The sequence below is a fragment of the Equus caballus genome, unplaced genomic scaffold, assembly GCF_041296265.1.
Source record: "Equus caballus isolate H_3958 breed thoroughbred unplaced genomic scaffold, TB-T2T haplotype2-0000437, whole genome shotgun sequence".
Lineage (NCBI taxonomy): Eukaryota > Metazoa > Chordata > Mammalia > Perissodactyla > Equidae > Equus > Equus caballus.
Window position 1 is genome coordinate 2,270,281 of NW_027222394.1, and position 26,035 is coordinate 2,296,315.

General features: G+C 35.1%; 1 protein-coding gene across 1 annotated transcript in view; it reads right to left on the reverse strand.

Annotated features, from left to right (window-relative positions):
* The window catches only part of LOC138922989 (regulator of DNA class I crossover intermediates 1-like), a 75,465-nt gene that overhangs the window by 48,761 nt on the left and 669 nt on the right, over positions 1-26,035 (reverse strand). Inside the window, 2 exon segments of the mRNA XM_070259479.1 lie at positions 564-702; positions 9,543-9,582. Of these exon segments, the coding sequence (XP_070115580.1) occupies positions 564-702; positions 9,543-9,582 (179 nt within the window).

Consider the following 26,035-nt stretch of genomic DNA (forward strand, 5'->3'; position numbering starts at 1 on the left):
TTAAATATCAGACACAAGTTTCCTTGAGAGAGAAAAAATTACTCTGATTAAACTTTTTATTTACTTGAAGAATCAAAGTGCAGGCCAAAATGAACTTTATTTTGAAGTATTAGACTACTATAGTTAACATCCCAAGAATGTCTAAGGAATTCAAGTTATGAGATAGGAAACTAATCATTGAGGCAAAAACTTGTTCAGCTCTTCCTTTCAAACAAATTCTCCAAATAGGATAAGACAGTAAAGATATTTATTCCCTGCTCTTTAGCCAAACTTTGGTAACTATCTGCCTAGACAAAATAACATAATAATTGAAACAACGCTATAAGTTTAACCATACCTTATAAAATTAATTTTATATAACACACCACCTAAAAAAAAATAAATGGATTAAACAATAAAACATTTTAAGCAGAGACTAACAAAGCTTCTAATTTAAGAGGGCAATCAAGTTTTAAAATTACTTTCCACATCCTTTGAGTTCTAAAATTACAAAATTATTGGAAAACTAAACATTATGATCACATCAGACTCAAAACAAAATGTTACTGGAGAGGCTGACTTACCAGGTCTTTTCTTCTGGCAAGATATCTGATTTACCATATACAGGTTAAGGAGGTCTAAACTGACAGCAGAATTTTTGACAGGGGATAAAACTCCCCGTAATTTCATTTTTGATTTTAACCTTTTCTTTTCAAAATATTCCTAAAAAAATTAAAAATAAAAAGTTCTTCTAGCAACCATATAGTTTCAGGCAGAATCATCAATAATAAAAAGCAATAATGCTATTAAATAATTGACTTGATATTTTTTATATTTCTGTGACACCTCCTTTACATGTTTACATGTAAATTAAAATGAATCACGATAACTTGTAGTTTGCCCAAAGACTCTAAATTACAGCTTCTTATAATCTTTCTTTTGTTAAGCGTAATGCCTTTAAAACAGAACTGTATAAAGCCATTCCCAGGTATCAAAAGATTAAAAAAAATTATCTGAATGTGGAACGTTTTTAAAAACCTGATAAAACAAATGTGATAGGCTAAAAACTTGTTTTTCTGCAAAGTATGCTATACCACAGATATAAAAAGCCTAAAGATACGCATAGCTGTGTGCCAATAAAAGTCAACTGAAATGAGAAGAGAAAAACAAAAAGAAGCTATGTGAGAACTTATCTGCAGCCAAAGCTAACTTAATTCTGTTATCTCCCCATGACTCCTAGATTTTCTTTTATACCAGACTTGTAAATAATTATCATTTTTCATTCAGTATTTATTTCTGATTGAGCAGAATTATTCTTATTTTCATTCTTTTTCTCTCAGATTACATCCTTAATTTAAGAAGTTCAAAGGCATTTGTTCAAAATTTGTTTATTGAGCAACTATTATGTATTAGACACTATAACAAATTGTGAAAACATCTTCTTCACTATATAACTCATAACACAATGGCATAAACGTGATTATAAATGTGAGATATAAAAAGTGAAAAAAGTCCAAGATGGTAAAAAATTTAATGCAAGAGGAAGTATCATTTTTCCAAGAAGTTAAGGTTTTATCACATTAATATTTCAGAATATTAATAATAGACTTTTAAGATTCTAAAAAACATAAGAACTGTAAGAGACTTGCCAGCTATCAAGCAAAAAAGTAAATGCTGCATTTTTATGCAAACTTAACCACAGATAAAAAAGTGTTTCGTTTGAGTGATGTGCAGCTCCACATTGGGGCTTCTTTAAAAAGATCACACTATGGTCAGCAATGAAATGACAGAACCTTCAGGATGTAAATATTTTTCCCCTTTGAAAAACATGACTCTGGATCATATAATTGACAGCGTCTTGGAATTAAGATATTATTTCCTAAGGCACTGTACTCTGTGAAGGATAAGACCATAATCAGAAAGAGAATGACACAAACAATTACAACTGAGCATCAGGAGTATGTAAACTACAGGTAGATGTGGGGAGAGTTGGCAGAGGGAGGGCAGGAGAAGAGGGAAGCTTTCTTAGAAAATGACTTTTTTCTAAGATAGATGGATGAGTCAGAGTTAGCCAGAGTGTGGGAAGATAATGTTCCAGGAATGAAGAAGAACAGTACAAACACTGTGTATGAAGGGAGCAAGCCTTTACTCCAGGGGACACGGCTGAAGAGGTTGAACCCTCATAATCTATCCATCATGATAACCTCTGATCTTTCTTTTCCTAGAGAGAACAAAGGTATGTAACTAATTTACCTGACAAGGTTAGGCTCAACTTTTTTTGGGGGGGTAACTTTTGCAGACAATTTCACTATTTTATTATTTGATATCAAATAAACAATAAATTCAAAACACATTTCCAATCTTTTTAGCACATTATCAAAGTTGTTAGGACAGTTAGACCTCCACATACAATTCCTATGGGGATATCTAAGACAAGCAAATCTTTATTTAGTAAAAAATGTACTAAAGCATGAGTATAAAAGACAGATTGATAAAATATTTAAAATATGTTATATGTATAGTTATGACTTCCAATGGCTTTTGGTGACATATTTCATATTATAGGATATCAAGTTTATTTCTAAATATTTTTTGTGTGGTATTTTAACTTTTTATTAAGATTATGATAGTTTACAACCTTGTGAAATTTCAGTTGCACATTATTGTTAGTCATGTTGTAGGTGCACCACTTCACCCTTTGTGCACTCCCCTCACCCCCCCTTTCCCCTGGTAACCACCAATCAGTTCTCTTTGTCTATATGTTTAACTTCCACCTATCAGTGGAGTCATACAGAGTTCGTCTTTCTCTATCTGGCTTATTTCACTTCACATAATACCCTCAAGGTCCATCCATGTTGTTGTGAATGGGACGATTTTATCCATCTTTATGGCTGAGTAGTATTCCATTGCGCGCGCACGCGCGTGTGTGTGTGTGTGTGTATACATATATATACCATATCTTCTTTATCCAACCATCAGTTGATGGGCACTTAGGTTGCTTCCACATCTTGGCTATTGTAAATAATGCTGTGATGAACATAGGGGTGCATGGGACCTTTGGAATTGCTGACTTCAAGCTCTTTGGATAGATACCCAGTAGTGGGATGGCTGGTTCATAAGGTATTTCTATTTTTAATTTTTTGAATAATCTCCGTACTGTTTTCCATAGTGGCTGCACCAGTTTGCATTCCCTCCAACAGTGTATGAGGGTTCCTTTTTCTCCACAAACTCTCCAACATTTGTCACTTTTTGTTTTGGTTATTTTTGCCATTCTGACAGGTGTAAGGTGATATCTTAGTGTAGTTTTGATTTCCATTTCCCTGATGATGAGTGATGATGAGCATCTTTTCATGTCTATTGGCCATCCGTATATCTTCTTTGGAGAAATGTCTGTTCATGTCCTCGGCCCATCTTTTGACTGGGTTGTTTGATTTTTTGTTGTTAGGCTCAACTTTTTTTAACAAGTCTCATTTGGTAGAGACAAGTAAAAAATAATTAGAAGATAAATAGAAAACTTCCAGAAGACAATCAAATTTTAAATTGAAAATAGACATTTAAAAGGAGCAGCCAGGGAGACAAATAAAATCTTAAGAACGTGTCAAAGGAAGCAAGGGAAGAGCATGTTTCAAGATGAAGGGAACGGGCAGCAGTTCTCTGAAAGAAGACTGTTCACTTCATGAAGTGCTAAATAAAGTTTGTATCACCAAAACAAAAAAGATGAAGGTTATGGAAAAGCAGATGATGACACATTAAAGTATATGAAAAATATCTTTGGAATTGAATAACATAAAGTTCAAATTTTTTTATTGAATTTTAGTTAACATAGAACATTATGTTAGTTTCAGGTGTACACGTAGTGATTTGACATTTACACACATTACGAAATAATCACTACAATGATTCTACCAACAATCTGTCACCAAAGTCATTATAATATTATTGACTATATTCCCTACATTGTATATTATACCCCCATGGTTTATTTACTTTATAACTGAAAGTTTGTACTTCTTAATCCCCTTCACCTATTTTGCCCAACCTACCACCAGCTTCACCACTGGCAATGACCAGCCTGTTCTCTGTGTCTATGAGTCTGTTTCTGTTTTGTTTGTTCATTTGTTTTGTTTTTTAGATTCCACATATAAGTGAAATCAGATGATATTTATCTTTCTCTGTCTGACATATTTCACTTGGAATAACACCCTCTATATCCATCCATGTTGCTACAAATGACAAGATTTCATTCTTTTTTACGGCTAATATTCCACTGAATAAATATATGCCACATCTTCTTTACCAATATATCCACCGATGGACACTTAGGCTGCTTCCACATCTCGGCTATTGCAAATAATGCTGCAATGAACATAAGGGTGCATATTTCTTTTCAAATTAGTGTTTTTGTTTTCTTCAGGTAATACCCAGAAGTCAAACTGCTGGGTCATATGTTAGTTTTTAATGTTTTTAGAAGCTTCCATACTGTTCTCCATAGTAGCTGCAACAGTATACATTCCCACCAAAAGTGCGCGAGGGCTCCCTTTTCTCCACATCCTCACTAACACTTGACATTTATTGTCTTTTGATGGTTTTGATTTGCATTTCCCTTAGGATTAGTGATGTTGAACATCTTTTTACATGTCTGTTGGGCATCTGTAAATGTCTTTGGAAAAATGTCTATTCAGTTCCTCTCATTTTTTTATTGAATTATTTTTTTGATATTGAGTTGTATGAGCTCTTTATACATTTTGGACATTAACCCTTTATCAGATATATCATTTGCAAGTATATTCTCCCATTTGGTAGATTGCCTTTTCATTTTGCTGATGGTTTCCTTTGCTGTGTAAAAGCTTTTTAGTGTGACGTAGTCTCATTTGTTTATCTTTGCTTTTGTTGCCCTTGCCTGAGGAGACAGATCCAAAAAATTATTAAGACTGATGTCAAACAGTTTACTGCCTAAGTTTTCTTCTAGGAGTTTTATGGTTTCAGGTCTTACGTTTAAGTCTTTAATCCATTTTGAGTGTATTTTTACACATACCGAAAGAAAGTAGTCCAGTTTCATTCTTTTGCCTAGAGCTGTCCAGTCTTCCGAATATCATTTATTGAAACAGCTGTCTTTTCCCCACTGAATATTCTTGCCTCCTTTGTTGTAGATTAATTGACGATATATTTGTGGGTTTATTTCTGGGCTTTCTATTCTGTTACATTATCTCTGCATTTGTTTTTGTGCCAGTATCATAATGTTTTGATTATTATAGCTTTGTAGTACAGTTTGACATCTGGAAATGTGATACCTCCAGCTTTCTTCTCTCTCAAGATTGCTTGGCTATTTTGGGTCTTTTGTGGTTCTATACAAATTTTAGGATTATTTGTTCTAGTTTTGTGAAAAATACCAATGGTATTTTCATAGGGGTTGCATTGAATCTGTAGATTGCTTTGGGTAGTACGGACATTTTAACAGTATTAATTCGTGAGCACATACATCTTTCCATTTATTTGTCTTCGGTTTCTTTCATCCATGTCTTATAGCTTTCAGAGTATAGGTCTTTCCTCTCCTTGGTTAAATTTATTCCTATGTATTTTATTGTTTTTGATGCAATTGTCCTGGGAGGGTTTTCTTAATTTCTCTTTCTGATAGATCGTTATTAGTGTATAGAAACCCAACAGATTTCTGTATATTAATTTTGTATCCTGAAACTTCACTGAATTCATTTATCCTAATAATTTTTGGTGGAGTTTTTAGTGTGTGTGTGTGTATATATATAAACAATATATATAAAATAAAAAGTATATATATATATTTAGTATAAAGTATCATGTCATCAGTAAACAGTGACAGTTTTACTTATTCCTTTCCAATCAGGCTGGCTTTTATTTTTCCTACTAATTGCTGTGTTAGGACTTCCAATATAATAAAAGTAGTGAGAGTGGGCATCCTTGTCTTGTTTCTGATCTTAGAAGAAATGCTTTCAGCTTTACACCATCGAATATGATATTAGCTGTGGGTTTGTCACATACAGCCTTTACTATGTTGAGGTAGGTTCTCTCTATACCCACGTTGTTGAGAATTTTTATCATAAATGGATGTTGAATTTTGTCAAAAGCTATTTCTGCATCTATTGAGATAATCATACAATTTTTATTCTTTGCTTTGTTTATGTGGCATATCACAATGACTAACGTGTGCATACTGACCATCCTTGCATGCCTAGGAAAAATCCCACTTAATCATGGTGTATGATCCTTTTAATGTATTGTTGATTTTAGTCTGCTAATATTTTGCTGAGGATTTTTGCATCTACATTCATCAGGGATATTGGCCTATAATTTTCTCTTTTTGTAGTGTCTTTGTCTGGTTTTGGTATCAGGGTAATGTTGGCCTCATAGAATGAGTTTGGAAGCATTCCTCCCTCTTCAATTTTTTGAAATAGTTTGAGAAGGACAGGTATTAATTCTTTAAATGTTTGGCAGAATTCACCTGTGGAACCATCTGGTCCTAGACTTCTGTTTCTTGGGAGATTTTTGACTACTGAGGCAATTTATTATTAGTAATCAGTCTGTTCAGATGTTCTATTTCTTCCTGATTCAGTCTTAGAAGACTGTATGTTTCTAGGAATTTATCTATTTCTTTTAGGTTGTATAATTTGCTGGCATCTAATTGTTCATAGTAATATCATGATATTTGCATTTCTGAGGTGTCAGACATAACTTCTCTTTCATTTCTGATTTTACGTATTTGGGGCCTCTTTTTTTTTCTAGATGAGTCTGGCTAAAGGTTTATCAATTACCTTTTCAAAGAACCAGCTCTTAGTTTCATTGATCTTTTCTATGGTATTTTTTCAGTTTCTATTTATTTCTGCTCTGATCTTTACGATTTCCTTCCTTCTACTAACTTTGGGTTTTGTTCGTTCTTCCTTTTCTAGTTCCTTTAGTTGTAAGATTAGACTGTTTATCTGAGATTTTTCTTACTTCCTTAGGTAGACATGTATCATTTACTTGCTCTTTGATTTCTTCAATGACACACTGGTTGTTAAGCAGCATGTTGTTTAGACTCCATGTTTTGTTATTTCCAGTTTTCTTCTTGTAGTTGATTTCTAGTCTCATACCATGGTGCTCAGAAAAGATGTTTAATATGATTTCAATCTTCTTCAATTTACTGAGACTTGTTTTGTGGCCTAACATATGCTCTATCCTGGAAAATGTTCCGACCGACTTGAAAAGATGTGTATTCTGCTGTTTTGGGATAGAACGCTCTGCATATATCTAGTAAGTCCATCTGGTCTAATGTGTCATTTAAGACCAATATTTCCTTATTGATTTTCTGTCTGTATGATTTATAAAGTTCAATTTTGACACTAGTAAGAGCTGTACAGTGAAGTGGACCAAGGAACAAATGGGAGATGAGAGTGAAAGGGCATAGCAGGAAAGAGAAAGGACCCAGAGACACCTTTACTTGTCTAATAGGAGAAAATTCAGTATGTGTAAACATCAATGGAAAGCGGAAGTAAATGGAATCCAGATCACAGACAGAGAGACCTTCCTTTGATCAGAGGGAATTACTTCTGTAGTTAGAGGAGGGAAAGAGAAGATGGATGAAGAAGGAAGGTGGTTTATAGAACTGGTGGTAGAAATTTGAGATAATTCTCATCTGATAGCTTCTATTTCCTCTGAACTATGATACAAGGTCATTTAACGAGCATGAAGGGATAAAGAATAGTGTTGGGAAAGAGAGGTTTGGGGAGGTAAAGGAAGGTATGAAATTTTCAAAGAAGAGAAAAGTGACACGATTAGAGATCAACACCTTGGGAAGAGCCATGTGTCTTTCCCTTTCTGACAAATATTCAAAAGAATGATCCAGATAGAGTTAGATTACTTTTTAAAAACAGTCTTGGGACAGCCTTCATTCATAGTTTATTTATTATTGAGTGTCTATGTTATTGCTAGAGACAGTTCAAGGCACAGGAGATAGAAAATGAACAAACGTGGTAAAATCCTTCTTCTCATGAAGATATTTTAATGGGGGGACAGAATAAACAAATTTCTAAGAAAATATAGGATTACGAAAGAGTGACAAATTAAAGAGGGTAAAGGAGAGACAGCATTTGGAGGGCAGGGAGCTATTTAGATGTAGTGATCAGAGAAGGCCAATCTAAGAGGACATACTTTTGCTGAGACTCAAATGTTGACAAGCCAGACATGCAAATATCTCGAGGGAGACTATTCCAGACAAAGAACAGTGGCAGAAAGAAGGTCAGTGTGGCTTAAATAAAATGAATAGGACAAGTAGTAAGAAACAAGGTCAGAGAGGCAGGCAGGGTGCAGATCCTTCTGATTCTTTTAGACTTTGGTAAAATCAGATTTCATTCTAAGAGCAATGAAAAGCAATTGAGGCTTTTAAGCTGGGGAATGATAAATTCTGATTTGTGCCTTTAAAAGATCATACTAACCACTGTGTCACAGACTACAAAGGAGTAAAAGATAAAGCAGAAAAACAGTGATAAATTCAATTACATTAAAATTAAGAACTTTTCTTCAAAGACAGGATTGAAAAACTAAAATTAAAAGCCAAAGGACAAATATACCTGACAAATAATTCCTAAATACATAGACACAACAAGAAAAAGACAAACAACTCAAATAAAAAATGAAAAAACTACTTGGAAAAGTACCTGACAAAAGAGGAAACCTGAATGACAAGATAGTCAGTCTCATTAGTAATCAAGGAAATATAAGTTAAATTTACAATGAAGCATCAATTCACTGAGTTAACAACTATCCTGCTTTCATAATAATCACTCCCTTGCTTTTCTTTAAATTTTACTACCTTCGAACATATTTTTTCTGTTTTGGAACTTTTTGTAAATGGAATCTTACTGCTTGTATTCTTTTGTGAGTTGCTTTCTTTATCCAACTTTATGTTTTTGAGATTCATCCACACTAATTACGCGTAGTTGAAACATTTTCACTGCTCCATCATTACTTGGGTATGCCACTATTTGCTTAACCATTTTACTGCTAATGGACATTTGGGTGGTCCCCTTTCCTTCCTCCTCCCCTGTCCTTCTTTCTCTCTTTCTCCTCCTTCTCTCTCTTTTTTTTGTTTGCTACTTAACAACAACAATATCCAAACAAGCTTGTACATGTCTCAAAGTTCACAAGTGGAAGAGTTTCACTCAGATATATACTGCTGAGCTGTAATGTACATACATGCTCAACTTTACTGTGTAATGATCAATGTAATTAAAAAACAAAAAAAGGTGGTAGGTTATAAGGCCATTATACTACTCTAGGCAATAAATGATGATGATTTGAATCAGGGTGCTAATAGTATAGGTAGTGAGAAGTTATCAGACTTGGGATACATCTTGGAACTAGAATGACAACAAGAATCAACAAGGTCCTTAAGTCTCTGCCTAAGCAAAATGGTTGGTTATCAACCTATCTACAAGGTTGAGAAGGCTAAAGGAAGAGAGTCTTCCAATTTCACTTAGTTATTACCCTTGGAAAAATGCTTCAGAAGATCACTTTTTTCATAAAGCTAACACAAATAAACATATTCTCTTTACCTTTTGCTTTCTCCTTTCCTGCTTGATCAGAACCCTGGTCCTGAAAAAGGAAACAGGATAAAAAACACAATGATTAAAGAAATGGTCTCTAAAATGATTGTTGAGCCAGCCTGGTGGCAAACTGGTTAAGTTCACATGCTCCACCTTGGTGGCCCAGGGTTCCTGGGTTCAGATCCCAGGCACGGCCCTACACACTGCTCATCATGCCATGCTGTGGCAGCATCCCACATACAAAATAGAGGAAGACAGGCACAGATGTTAGCTCAGGGACAATGTTCCTCAAGCAAAAAGAGGAAGATGGGAACCAGATATTAGCTCAGGGCCAATCTTCCTCACCAAAATAAATACATAAATAAAATAAAATGATGTCATTTTAGTTGAATTAAAGATTTGGAATTAAAATCTAAAAGTATAGTGATAATTATGCTATTTTATGAAAAGAAACTATGAAAATGTTCTCAAATGTTATAGTATATACTGTTTCACAAAATTTTCTTAGATAGAAAATCCAAGAACTAATAAGAAAGACTCTACACCTATCATTAATAATGAAGCATAAAATACATCTGAATTATAAAATCAAGATAAGCAAAGAGAAATCAATGCATTGGCAAGGAGGTACCACTGAAACATTCTCATATGATAGCACTATTCTTGGTCAATGCTGCCATTTTAATTTTCCTTGTATTTCAATATTCTACTTCTATCAACAGGAAGTAGAGAAAGGACCAAAATCTATATAGGATTGAAAGAAATGTTAAGTTTATTATTAGAGCAATTCAGTTACATTACTATATCAGCTATGCATACTTGAAATCTCATAACTTCTTTAAAACACAGCTAGCTTTTATGGATGTGCTTCACAACTATGATCTCTGTGCCAAACACTGCAACGAATCCCATGATAGTGCAATATTTAATGGTTATAAATTATTTGCTCTATTAATAATAGTAGAATGCCATAAAACATTCATGACAAGATAAGCAGATATGCACAATAAATCTTTTGGATATACATGAAACTATGATCTCAAATTCAAGATTTATACAAGAATTATAAGTAAAATGACAAAATGTATTTTAGCTACATGAGATTATATAATAACATGAAAATAATAATTGCTAATGATGAGTACCATATGTCTTGCACCTTTCTAGACACTTCAGATACTTTACATGTACAAACTCATTTAATCTTCACAGGAACTCTGTAAGGTAGGTTCTATTTTTATCCCCATTTTACTGATGAAGAAACTAAGATGCAGAGAGGTTAAGTAACTTGCCCAAGGTCACACTGCTAATAAATGGTAGAGCCAGACTGAAACCTAAGCATTCTGGTTTTGAAGTTTTCAACCAGATATTATACTGTCTTCCAAGAATTTCAACTGTGAATATACAAAGCTGTTCATTTTCCAAATGATTTTCATAAACTACATGAATGACAGTTACTGAATACCCCCAGACTTCGGTACTTACTGAACTTGTACTTTAACATACTTCCCAATAGCTATGTCTTAATTGACCATTTTGAGTTCACTGAGCAAAGAATTTGATCTGTCCAGATCCACGCAGCATAAGTGCACTGCTGGCATTCAAACTTTAGAAAAGAAAAAGGAAATAAATCACATTTCATTGACCCATCAAACGCTAAGGCTAGAGAGGACATTAGAGATTAGTTTATTCTCCATCATTTTAAAACTTAAGGCAAAGAAAGCAAAGTGGGGGCTGGACCGGTGGTGCAGCAGTTAAGTGTGCGTATTCCGCTTTGGCAGCCTGGGTTTCGCCAGTTCGGATCCCAGGGGTGGACATGGAACCGCCTGGCAAGCCATGCCGTGGGAGGCGTCCCACGTATAAAGTAGAGGAAGATGTGCACAGATGTTAGCTCAGGGCCAGTCTTCCTCAGCAAAAAGAGGAGGATTGGCAGCAGTTAGCTCAGAGCTAATCTTCCTCAAAAAAGGAGAAAGCAAAGTGACTTTTCAAAGTTCCAAAATATAAGAAGTATGACAGAGCCAGCAGTATTAAACAATCCAGATTACAGAGACAGTAGGAAGAAAAATCAATTCTATAAGAAGTTCCCACATTATAAAGATCAATAGAATTAGGGACTAGCCAAAGCCTAAACACAGTCTTCATATATGTATAAATCAAGTGATTTTACTCCAGGCTGATTTTCCATTATCCAGGACACTCTTATGGCTCTCACCAAATTCTATGTACTCCATAATCCCTATTCCTATGTGCCTAAGGAAAAATTAATTAGGATTTCAAGACCAATTGCTAGATTAGCCTACTAATACTAGACCACAGTGAAAGTGAAAAAAGATCCTAACGTATAAGTCAAAGGCAATTTCATAAAAAGAACATTTTAAATTATTATTAAGGCAACCAATGCTACTAAATAGTACTATATGTCTAAATGTTTTACCAAATATAGTCACTCTCAATTACCTGCACTAGAAAAGAAAACTGCATCAGTTAGGATTCTTAAGTTACAAGAAATTGAAAGCTCCTTTGGTTAATTTAAACAGAAAATAAATTTATTAAAAGAAAATCAGGTAACCAACAAACATGTCAACAAGGCTGAGGAAGCACGTTTGGCACCTGGCAAGAACAAGGAAGTCTAGGGAGCTGTGGCATCATAGTCAAAATCAAGCCATAATTAGCCTCCTAAGAACACCACTGCCAGCACTGGTGAACACTAAACACCACTGGCTGCACCAGTTCCACTCCTGGACAGTGAACACCACCCCCTGGCATCACTGGCATTAAAATTCAATCCTGCTGCAGCTCTTGCAACTGCTTCCAACTACAATAGAAGCTCTGTAGTCCCTACTTCTTTGTGTTACTAGCTTCTAATTCAAAGTACAGGACAAGAGCATCTAAGTCTCAGCTTAGGTCACATGCCTATTTGCTAGCTGCAAAGCATAGTGAAACAAATGTCTGGGTTTTTTCCCCAAGATTCCACATAGGGAGGTGGTCTGTGCCTATCACCAAAACTCATAAGGTAGGAAATACCCCCACACATAGATAAGGGGCTCAGATGCTTGGCTGCCAGTGAGTACAAATGTCCACTAAAGAGATGTAGATTAAAATTAAACTAGTTGACAATCCAAGTGACTTTTTACTTGGCTATGTCAGTGGAAAAAAAAATATGTATATATATATATATATATATATAGTCCTAATAGTTGCTTCTAACAGTTTTGCTTAGGCTAACTTAAAATAAAACTGTAAAATTGTTTTTTTTTCTCCCCCAAGTGTTGACCAAGATGATGATATAGGAGGATCTTGAGCTCCCCTCTTCCCACAGACACACCAAATGTACAGCTACACTTGGAGCATTCTCTCTGAAAGAGATCCAGAAACTAGACTAGCGACTCGTACACACGGGACAAATGCAAAAATACCCAGGTTGAAACAGGTAGGAAAGGCTGAGACACACTCTCATCATAATCCCCACCCCTGCCACAATGCCATACAGTCAGAAGGGAATCCCCAACTCCACCTTCTCCCTGAGGAGCAAAGGGTTTGACCTCCACATCTAGTGCTCCAAATTTTAAGACTCTCACCAAACAGACAGACTCCCAAAACACCTAGCTCTGAAAGCCAATGGGCTTGTGTCCACAGGACCCACAAGACTATGGCAAATAAATAAGCATTCTTAACAGGAATGCAGCACTCACCAGAGCTATCCCCTCAGAGTTCAACATGGAGTGAGCAGGCAAGTATGTTTTAAGTAAGCCTCATGGTAACCACAAAGTAAAAGGCTAGAGGAGATATACAAGACAAAGAGAAAGTTATCAAAGTATACCATAGAGAAAATCATCAAATCACACAGGAAGAGAACAAGAGAGGAAGAAAGGAATAGAAGAATTACAAAACAACCAGAAAACAACAAAACGGCCATGGTAAGTCCATCCATGTAAATAATTACTTTAAATGTAAATGTTTTTTGGCTGAATGGATTAAAAAACATGACCCAAATATATGTTGCCTACAAGAGACTCATCTCAGCATTACGGACACAAACAGACTGAAAGTAAAGGGATGGAAAAAGATATTACATGCAAAGGGAAACCAAAAGCTAGGGTAGCATAATTCTCAGACAAAATAGACTTGAAGACAAAGACTGTAACAAGAGACAGCAAAGGCCATTACAAAATGATAAAGGAGTCAATTCATCAAAAGGATACAAGAACTGTAAATATTTATGCACCCAACATTGGAGCACCTAAATATATAAAGCAAATATAAACAGAACTAAAAGGAGAAATAGGCAGCAATAAATAATAGCAGGGGACTTCAAAACCCCACTTTGAACAACAGATTGATCATTGTGATATTGTAATTTACAATAAGAAATACATATTTGGATGCAACCAACATAGGAGCACCAAAGTACATAAAGTAACTATTAACAAACCTAAAAGGAGAAGTGAACTACTACATAATAATAGTAGGGGACCTAAACCCCCCTTAGATCAATGGATAGATCATCTAGACAGAGAGTCAACAAGGAAATAATGGAATTAAATGAAAAACTAGACCAGATGGACTTAATAGAACATATATAAAAACAGCAGAATACACATTCTTCTCAAGTGCACATGGAACATTCTCAAAGATAGACCATATGTTGGGAAAGAAGGCAAGCCTTAATAAATTTAAGAAGACTGAAATCATATCAAGCATCTTTTGTGACCATAATGCTATGAAACTAGAAACCAACTACAAGAAAAAAGCTACGAAAGTGACAGATATGTGGAGGCTAAACAACATAGTACTGCACAACCAATGGATCATTGAAGAAATTACAGGAGAAATCAAGATATCTGGAGACAAATGAAAATGAAAATACATTATACCACACCAACTCATGGGATGCAGCAAAAGTGGTCCTAGGAGGGAAAATCATAGCAACACAGGCTCACCTTAAAAAACAAGAAAAATCTCAAGTAAGCACTTTTAAACTGCACGTAACAGAAATAGAAAAAGAAGAACAAACAAAACCCAAAGTTAGCAGAAGGAGGGAAATAATAACAATTAGAGCAAAAATAAATGAAATTGAAGCCACAAAAATGGTAGAAAGGATCAACGACCAAGTGCTGGTTCCTTGAGAAGATAAAATTGACAAACCCTTAGCCAGACTCACTAAGGAAAAAAGAGAGGAGGCTCAAATAAAATTAGAAATGAAAGAGGAGAAATTAACCGATACCACAGAAATACAAAGGATCATAAGAGAATACTATGAAAACTATATGCCAACAAATTGCAAAATCCAGAAGAAATGGATAAATTCTTAGACTCATACAATCTGCCAAAGCTGAATCAAGAAGATATAGAGAATTAAAAAGACCAATCACAAGTAAAGAGATTGAAACAGTAATCAAAATCCTCCCAAAAAATAAAAGTCCAGGACCAGATGGCTTCTCTTAAGAATTCCACCAAACATTCAAAGATTTAATACCTATCCTTCTCAAACTATTTCAAAAAATTGAAAAAGACTGCATACTTCGTAAGTCATTCTACAAGGCCAACATCAAGCTGATACCAAAGCCAGACAAGGATAACACAAAAAAAGAAAATTACGGGCCAATTTTGCTGATGAACAGAGATACAAAACTCCTCAACAAAATACTGGCAAACCGAATACAGCAAAATCTTAAAAGGACCATACACCATGATCAAGTGGGATTTATACCAGGGACACAGGGATGGTTCAACATCCACAAATCGATCAATGCGATACACCAAATTAACAAAATGAGGAATAAAAAACGTGATCATCTCAGATGCAGAGAAAGCATTTCACAAGATCTAACATCCATTTATGATGAAAACTCTCAATAAAATGGGTATAGAAGGAAAGTATCTCAACATAATACAGGCCATATATGACAAACCCAAGCCAACATCATACTCAACGGGGAAAAACTAAAAGCCATCCCTCTGAGAACAGAAACAGGACAAGGGTGCGCACCCTCACCACTCGTATTCAAAATAGTACTGGAGGTATAGCCAGAGCAATTAGGCAAGAAAAAGAAGTAAAGGGTATCCAAATAGGTAATGAAGAAGTGAAATGCTCACTGTTTGCAAACGACATGATTTTATATATAGAAAACCCTAAAGAATCCATTGGAAAGCTATTAGAAATAATCAACAATAACAGAAAAATGGCAGGGTACAAAATGAACTTGCAAAAATCATTTGCATTTCTGTACTCTAATTACAAACTAAGAGAAAGAGAACTCAAGAATACAATACTATTTGCAATCACAACAAAAAGAATAAAATTTCTAGGAATAAATTTAACCAAGAAGGTGAAAGACCTATACAATGAAAACTATTAAGGCTTTATTGAAAGAAATTGATAAAGACATAAAGAAATGGAAAGATATTCCGTGCACATGGATCGGAAGAATAAATACAGTTAAAATGTCCATACTCCCTAAAGCAATCTGCAGATTCAATACAATCCCAATCAGAATCCCAATGACATTCTTCACAGAAATAGAACAAAGAATCCTAAAATTCATATGGGGCAACAAAAGACCCCAAACAGCTAAAGCAATACTGAGAAAAAAGAATAAAGCTGGAGGCATCACAATCCCTGATTTCAAAATATACTACAAAGCTATAGTAATCAAAACAGGATGGTACTGGTGAAAAAACAGACCTACAGATCAATGGAACAGAATTGAAAGCCCAGAAATCAAATGACATATCAGATTTAATGCAATCCCTATCAAAATTCTAGTGGCATTTTTCACAAAAATAAAACAGACAACCCTATTATTTGTATGGAACCACAAAAGATCCCAAATAGCCAAGGCATAATTGAGAAAGAAGAAAGCTGGAGGCATCATACTTCCTGATTTCAAACTATATTACAAAGTGACAGTAATCAAACTGTATGGTATTGGCATAGAAACAGCCAGACAGACCAACGGAATAGAATATCCAGAAATAAGCCAGAAATATATGGTCATCCAATTTATCACAAAGGAACCAAGAATACACAGTGGGGAAAGGACCGTTTCTTCAATAAATAGTGTTGGGAAAACTAGACAGTCACATGCAAAAGAATGAAACTGTAACCGTTATCTTACACTGTACACAAACATCAACTCTAAATGGATTAAAGACTTGAATATAAGACCTGAAACCATAAAATTCCTAGAAGCAAACACAGGGGGTAAGCTCCTTGAAATTGGTTTCGGCAATGATTTTTTGGATTTGACACCAAAAGCAAAAATTAAAAAGTGGGACTACATCAAACTACAAAGCTTCTGCACAGCAAAGGAAACCATCAACAAAATGAAAAGGGAACCTATGGAATTGGAGAAAATATTTGCAAATCTTATATCTGATAAGAGTTTAATATCCACAATATGAGGAACTCATACTACTCAACAGCAAAAAACAAATAACCTAGTTAAAAAATGGGCAAAGGACGTACATAGGCATTTTTCAAAAGAGACATGCAAATGATCAACAGGTACAGGAAAAGGTGCTCAATATCACTAATGCTCAGGGAAATGCAAATCAAAACCACAATGATTTATCACCTCATGTCCTTTAGGATGACTTGCATCAAAAAGAAAAGAGAGAACAAATATTAGGATGTGGAGAAAAGGGAACCCTTGTGCACTATTGGTGGGAATATAAATTGGTGCAGCCATTATGGAAAACAGCATGGAGGTTCTTCAAGAAATTAAAAGAACTACCATTTGATCGAGCAGCACCAATTCTGGGTATATATCCAAAGAGAAATCAACATCTCAAACAGATATCTGTACTCCCATGTTCAGAGGAGCCTTATTCACAACAACCAAGGTATGAAGCAGATTAAGAGTACATCAATGGATGAATGGATCAAGAAAATTTGGTATATATATACACCATGGAATATCATTCACCCTTTTAAAAGAAAGAAATCCTGGGCCAGCCCAGCAGCATAGTGGTCAAGTTCGCATGCTGTACTTTGGGAGCCCGGGGTTCACAGGTTCAGATCCCAGGCACAGACCTAGCACCACGTGTCAAGCCATGCTGTGGCTGCATCCCACACAAAAAGTAGAAGAAGACTGGCACAGATATTAACTCAGCAACAATCTTCTCAAGCAAAAAGAGAGAGATTGGCAACAGATGTTAGCTCTGGGCCAATCTTCCTCACAAAAAAAAGAAAGAAATCCTGTCATTTGTGATAACATGGATGAACCTGGAAGGCATTAGATAATTAAGGCAGACAGAGACAAATAGGACATGGTACCACTTATATGTGGAATCTAAAAAAAAGTTAAAATCATAGAAACAGAGAACAGACAAGTGGTTGCTGGGGGGTCAGGTAAATAGGGAGAGGTTGGTAAAAGCATACAAACTTTAAGTTATAAGATGAATAAGTTCTGAGGATAACATGGTAACCATACCATTTGTTAATACAAAATAACATTGTATTGTATAATTGAAATCTGTTAAGAGAGTAGAACTTAAATGTTCTCACCAAAAAAGAGAAATATCTGAGGTGATGGATGTGTTAATTAACTTTCACAATGTATGCATATATCAAACCATCACATGGTATACTTTAAATATCTTACAATTTTATTTGTCCATTATACCTCAATAAAGGTAGAAAAAAATAAGATAGAAAAGACGGGAGAACAAATGAATATATCCCCAAATAATGGGGTAAACTAGATGGAATTTTATATCTGAGAAAAAGAAAAACGTGCAGATAATTAAAATAGCTTGCTATATATAAAATGTGAATCCTCAGAAGTCATTTGCTACTTTGACTACTGCAATATTGAGTATGTAGCTAGCTACCATAATTATACATTAAAGAGTCTCCTTGATTTTATGCAAATGTTCTCCTATATTTCTTACTACATTGGTAATAGCAATAAAACACAGCTCTGATTATCACTTAGGGACGTGACTTCCATTGCCTGCCCCAACTTAGATTTCAACTTTGTTTTCCATTCCTGCGTTTCATGTATTCCAACACCCGACCAAATGAAAATATAGTTTTTCTTCTCCATATATGGAGACTCCTCCCACCATATTTTGTACTGAAAACTTTCAATACCTTCAAGACCCCATTCAAACATCAGTTTCTTCATGAAATTTATATGCACTTTATAAAAAACAATTTTAAGAGTTTCTCTAATTTTTGTCCTGAAATTTAAATTACCAGAGATTTAGGTGTGGGGAGGTGGGAATGAAGCTCATCTCTTTAACAGTAATTACTATGTTATTCTAGAAAATGGATTTTTAAAGAAATATATTGCAACCATCTCTTTCAGTAAAAGTTTAAGTGAACAATATTAGTTGCCATTATAGCTACATACTGAAAATAAAATCAAAAGGCCATAACTTCTTCATAGAACACTCCACAAGTTATCAATTGTGGGAAGCAGGGATATAGATTACACTACCTTATTCTTCATTAAGATAGAAAGAATAAAGTAAAATAGAGAAGTGTAAAGAGGTTAAGAAAGGGAAAGAAGAGAAGAGAAGGGAGGGAAGGGGAGAAGGAAAGAAGAGAGAGAGAAAGGAAGAAATAAAACCATACTGACTACAAAAATATAACAGGGCATTCTGCCCCTTGCCATTCTTTCTAGTAAGCAAAGATTTAAAGGAAAACGCTAAAGAAATACTTTCTTTAAAAAAAAAAAAAGACAGGCAGTAATGTGGTCAAGGAAACATCAAGAACAACACGAACGTACATTTTACATGGAGTACGCAGGAGATGTTGAAACTACATTAGGGATTAAATACTATGGGTGTCACATATCTTAACTGTCAGCTAGTCTTGAATTTTCTTTTTTGTTTATTTTGTTTTGCTTTTTATTTTTCTGCTTAGTTTATCTTTTTAGTGGCGAGGTGCCATGCAAAAGAAACCGTTTCCAGATTGTTACAATCTTGTAATAACATCTTAAGTGTGATTCAAAGTGAAAAATGTAAACAAAATTAATAAAGCAATAACTAACAATTGAAAAAATTATTTTATGGCTTGTGTCACAGTGAAATTAATATTAACCTAAGACATCATAATGTTAACATTGTTAGCTAGCAGACTTATTAAGATTCAGGACAGTAACTAGCCTAGAAAAAGTACTTAGGTTGGTTTTCCACAAAACTAAAGCAGGTCCACCTGATGTGTCAGGAATAGTAATGATATACATTAGAATGCTATGGCTTTCATATAAATTCTTCTCTTGCAATACAAGAAAAAGTTTTTAGAGTAATATGAATTACAAAAGGTACGGTATTGAGAAAAAAAGTGTCAATCGATGAGGCAGAAATCCACCTAATATTCAGAATACAGAGCCTAATTAAAATAAGTTCTTAGAGATTGAATTCTTACAGTACTTTCACATGGAAAATATTGTTTCATAGTTACAGGCTGTAATGATAAACATGAACAGCCATCTCCTGGGTCATACAATGGAAGAGATCTTAGATTGTGAATGATAGCCCAACACAGATGTGTATTTCAGGTTATTCACAATTAAATCTTAAAAACTTTATTTCAACAATTATAATTCACTAAAAGCTTCTAAAGTTGAAGTTTTTCACTCCATTTATGGGATATTTTGAATAAATATTTTCAACTGTTTTTGAATAAAATGTCATCAAAATTTAGAGGACTTGCTTGCAAAAATGTTCAATAACAATGCAGGATACATAGATTGATTTATCAAGTAACTCTTCAAAGAGTCAAATGTTTATGAAATCCAATTAATAAAAGGCAACAAAGAAAGCAAGCTTATAACAACACGCCAAAGTATTCTTTTTTGGATTCAACATCAGTATTGTCTCAAAAACAGTGTAATTCAGTTACATTAACTGTGCATATAAAAAAATGAAAATTTTGACAACTGTAGCTTTGTTCAGTAAAATATCAAGCCTCTTTGACTACAACTGTGAAATATACATGAACTACAACCAATTCCAAGTGTATCTTGGCTACACAGGTTACATAATTTAGTAAGAGTCCTGTTTTACCCAAGATGCTATGATCCATCAAATTTCTATTTATATTATCATTGCAGAAATAATTTTATCTTTAATGTTCTGCAGTTACATGCGTCAAACTATTGTCTGCAGCTATAATCTCCTTAAAATAACTACCAAATCTGAAAGTAACTCCTGATGCTTTTTCAGCAGATTTGGGCATTCAGATTGTCATGTGACCATGAGAGATGCTAAATGCTGGCAAACATTTTGTGTACTAGTTATAGATTCATCAACTCAAATGAAAAACAAAACATCAGTATTTATCATTAAGCATTAATTTTCCTTTATTTGAGCTCCCTGCTGCCAAAAGGTTACAAAAGCATTACTAAACACTATGAAAAAGGAAACGGTTGTTGACAAAACCACTGTAGCAACAACATTCCTACTACTCTTTGTAGGCACTCTGACAGGACTGATTAGCCTCTATTCCTAGCAAATATTTCACTTACACCTAATCTAAAATTTTCCATGTTTCCTATTGACCCCACTCCCAGGCATGGCGGCTATACAAATCTCTCAGACCTTAGAATGCAATGTTACAACTAGCTGGTACAAGTGGCTAGCAGAGACAGCAGCATTAAATACTTCTCCCATCCCATCCAGCAAGTTAGTTGTACCCAGCCACTCATGTCTCAGCACACTTTATCAGCAAGTGCCCTTCATGCTATCTTTAAAAGAAGCTGTTAGTTACTTTCTATCTGGAAAGTGCCAGGCCTGGGTTATCATTGGATGTCTTCAGATTTAACCACATGTTAAAGTGAGAACGTTCTTCACCGCACACGTTGCTCATGCACTAATACAGACCATGGCAGAGGTTAAAATAAAAAAAAGGATGTTCACTGAATCTATCTGGGTTCATTTTAACGGAACCATTAATGGTAGCTTATATTTAATTAAAAAACAAAAACTCCGAAAACAAATGCTAAACTGGGCGTGCCACTAGGATCACAGGCATAAACCATGACTGTCCTAGGCAAACTGGGATGATGTTCACCGTACATTTAAGTGTTATCCCCATTTAACAGATGAAGAAAGAGATGCAGGGACAGAGGCTATTCACAGTAAAGAGAATTTATTGTAAAGCTAATTAAACTTAAGTTCCGAGCCCTTCATCTGCATATTCCCCTTCCAAGCCCTATACCTAATTTTGTAGTCACAATTTTGTATTCTTTTTTCCATTATGAAGGTCCCTCACAACCTGATCTGCTCCTATACAGAGAGGTTTAATAATTAACCCAAATTCACATAGGACTGGTGTTTTTGCTTGCTTTTTGGGGGGTTGTTTTGCTTTTAAAGATTTTATTTTTCCTTTTTCTCCCAAAGACCCCCAGTACATCGTTGTGTATTTTTAGTTGTGGGTCCTTCCAGCTGTGGCATGTGGGACACCACCTCAGCATAGTCTGATGAGCAGTGCTATGTCCGCGCCCAGGATTCGAACTGGTGAAACCCCGGGCCGCCGAAGCAGAGCGCACGAACTTAACCACTCGGCCACCGCGCCAGCCCTAGGACTGGTTTTGATTTGATCTGGAAAATATATAGTCATACAAGAAAATGGAAAAATAGTATTCATTATTTTTCCCCAGAAGAATCCTAACTGGTATCACTGTCTTGGAGTCTTTCACCACTATATTCCAAACTACACACCACTAGCACCACAAACAAACAGTCATAGAATACTACTTTCACTGTGGTACTTCTGAATTTGAATGACTCCTCAATATCCAACAGATCAAATTTCAACTTCTCAGTCTGGTTTTCAACCTCACCATCACGCAGACACATATACACATTTTTAAGTATTTAAATAAGTAATCTTATCTCCAACTATTTACATAACATTTATTTTATTCTTTTTCTCCATCAAACTTTCCTTTAGCCTTGTTTCTGATTTGCCAAACTCTCAGCTAAAACTTTCCTATGTTCTACTATTGTTCACACTGTTTTTTTTAAATCATATATTCTGGCCCCTGATCTTTCAACATTTTCAAACTTTATGGAATGTCATATTCCCCCCCCCCCAATAAGCTATAAATCTCTCAGAAAGAGACTAAATTTCAGTTACTTTATACTCTGACCTGGCACAGTGCCTGGTACATAGCACTCACTAAATACTTTGCACAGGTGAATATTCTAGGCCTACATTTACAAATGCAAACCTCTCCTTCACCTAAATTCAAACAGGATTTTATCTGTGCCTTCTTATGACACGGGTTGCATTCTTCAATCTAAGTTATAGAAATAAACCTCCTCCAATTAAAACAAAAAGTCTTCTTACACTGAATGTATAGTGCTGTATTTCAGATCTATAGTTGATCCCATTCTGAATAGCATATCGAGGCCCAAAGACTGGTCACATCTTTATCTTCTCCTTTCTCTCTTCTCTTACTACCACCTTCATGTCTGAGGTGGCTATGAATTTGGTGAAACAAGTCGTCAATCACCAAATACTGAAAATAAAAGAGAATCTTTTCCAAATTAAAAAGATCAGTGCTTATACCTGTCCTCTTTCAAATTTACAACTCAATGTGACTAGGAAAACACAGGGTCTCAGTGCTGACGTAAAAGTACAAAACAAAGATTAGAGTTCTAGGTCAATGATTCCCAGACAACTAAAAAAAAAAAAATTATTTAATTGGTAAGACTGACAAATGATTCATATTTTTAATTTTGTCAAGAAAGGACTTGGGACCAGCCCCGTGGCCGAGTGGTTAAGTTCGCGTCCTCTGCTTAGGTGGCCCAGCGTTTCACTGGTTCAGATCCCGGGCGTGGACATGGCACCGCTCATCAGGTCACACTGAGGTGGCATCCCACATGCCCCAACTAAAATATGTACTGGGGGGATTTGGGAAGAAAAAGCAGGGGGAGAAAAAAAGAAAGGACTTAAAATGGGAGGGGCATTTTAAGTCAAAAAAAGAATATAATTTTAGGAAAAAAAGAAAGAACCCATTAAATTGGAAAATCTGACATTATGGCTGATTAGCAAGTTTCAGGGAAGTAGACTGGGAACTGCTATCATAGATATGTCAATTAGTTTCAGCTTAGACCAAATCTCTTTACCCTAAATGAGACTTTGTTTGAAATGAAATGTTATATCTTCAAAGACGTCCACAAAGCATAACACTAAAGCCAAACCAAGTAATTTAAAAATCAAAATAAGGAAAGCTTATTTCTTCCCTAGCCACCAGTCCCTTCCCTCACAAAAAAAAATCTTACATATGACTGGTAGACTCCCCAAACAGAAGAGCAGCAAAAAGTTAAATGCCAAGTTTCTTTTATGCCAAGAAAACTTGCAAAGACCTTTGCAATTGTAAAGACGCTCCTATCAAATGATTCCGCAATTAAACTGTATATCAGGTCCCTATAATACACAACAAGAATACCCTGGTTTGATTTAGTGTATACAATCAGGTTGCTACAACCAAAATATAAACTTGCTATAGCCTGCTTCATTCATTTCCTTGGAAAAAAGGTATAAAGCCTCTTTGCAAGTGTTTTCCTGTCTTAATGCAGACCAATCTACTGTCTGCCAAATAATCCTTTCAGGTTCTTTAATACTGCCCTCCCAACCCATCTCTTCTAAGAAGCCTTGGTAAAAACTAGGTTTCCAATTTGATAATTATTTATCTCACTTCCTTTTCAGCTTTTAAGAACCTGTGTTTCATTGTTTCTCTGTAGCGCTTGTTCTGTGCAACACTGTTATCCTTCAAGGTTTAAGGTAATTTCTCTGTTCTCTAAATATCCATAGCCCTCTACATGTGCCACTTTCACAATACTCGTATTTCTACATTGCATAGCACAGCATAGCCATTAAGCATATGGTTCTCAAATAACTGTCATTGATTAGCTGGGTGACCTTGGGCAAGCCACTTAACATTAACAGTGCCTCAGTTTCCCTATCAGTAAAATGAGGATAACATTTGTACATACCTCATAGGGTTCTTCTTAAGAGTAAATGAGCTAATATACAAAAAGTTCTTAGAACAGCACTTGTTATATATTAAGTACCATTTAACTATCTAGTCTTAAAATCATTCACCTAATTCAAATCTCACCATTCTACCATAAATTCTTTTTGTGGTCCAAAGTTTTATCTTTTTCTCTTTTGAATCCCACTATACAGCTTGACAATGCCCTAAACAGGGAGGCAAGTAAAAACGTATTTGTTGAATTAATTAATGCCGAATTCTCTGATGGAGCAGCTCTGAGAGAGCTTTGTAAATGTTCTCTAGTTACTCGTCTGTATTTTAAGTTCCTAACAGTTCTCAAAATTTTCAAACAAAAACTAATCCTACAACAGAGGGAAATAAACAAGTACTCAAGGATGGTCTGAGACAAGGATTAAAACTTCTACTCTATAGCAGCTCCAATCAACTGCTAGTGATTACTAAGCACTGTCTCAGATTCTGAGGCCCTTACGGCCTCATGGTCAGAGCGCCATGATCAACTAATCTTGTCTACCTTTGTTTGCTGGGATAGTACAAAGTGGACACACTCATTTTTTCATTACCAATCTGGAGTTTGACCCTAACGAGCCCAACCTCCCCAAGAAAATTTATTTAAAATTCCATATTTTCTCTTACAACTTCACACAAGTTTTGCCTTTTACTCTATAACATATCCATGTTTACTTAAATTAAAAAATATATTTTCCTCCGATCTGTGAATAAAACTGATGCTCCAGGGAGATGTGTCACGTTTCTTCTGTGGTTTCTTAACCCCCTGGTACCTAATATCTCCAGGTGCAGCACTACCTCATTTTGAGAAACACAATCCTAGACTACACGTTTCCTGCAGTACATTGCTTTTGCATCCTCCCACTAGCAACCAAAATACTACTCCCTGAATAACCAGAAGTTATATGACAGAATAATAATAGCACCTATATTTTAATACTGCTTAAGCGTTTGTAAGATGATTTTCTATCTCATTTAATATTCACATTTTAAAGAATTCAAAAACATCAAATTATAATCATGTATCAACTAAATTGTGTGACGTTTGTAAGTGAGTTTCCACTTTTCTCCAAAGTGGAAGCATGATGCTAGAACATTAGCTAGGAATAAATCAGATAAACTTCTAAAATACGATGCTAACATATCTTCAACAGGATAAATGCTATTGCTAAAATTATCAGACATCGTTACAATACTTGAACACAAAAGCTGTCTTTCCTCTTATAAAATTCCTAATAATTTAAATGTGTTATATTCTAACCATATCATCACTGTCCTGGGTCTACTTGTGACAAAAATTGTATTTAATGGCTTAATGTTTCAATCAAAACAATTCTTTTCGTCAGGGAATTTGATCAAACGAAATTACAGGCCCACATGATTTCCATCCTAGTGGACTTGAAGGTCAACAGCAATGAACAGGTTACATAAAGCTAAATTGTCAACTCATCCTCCTTTATGTGATCAATTCTAAATACAAAACAAATTGCAAATTCTCTTGTAAGTTAAAGCAAAAAA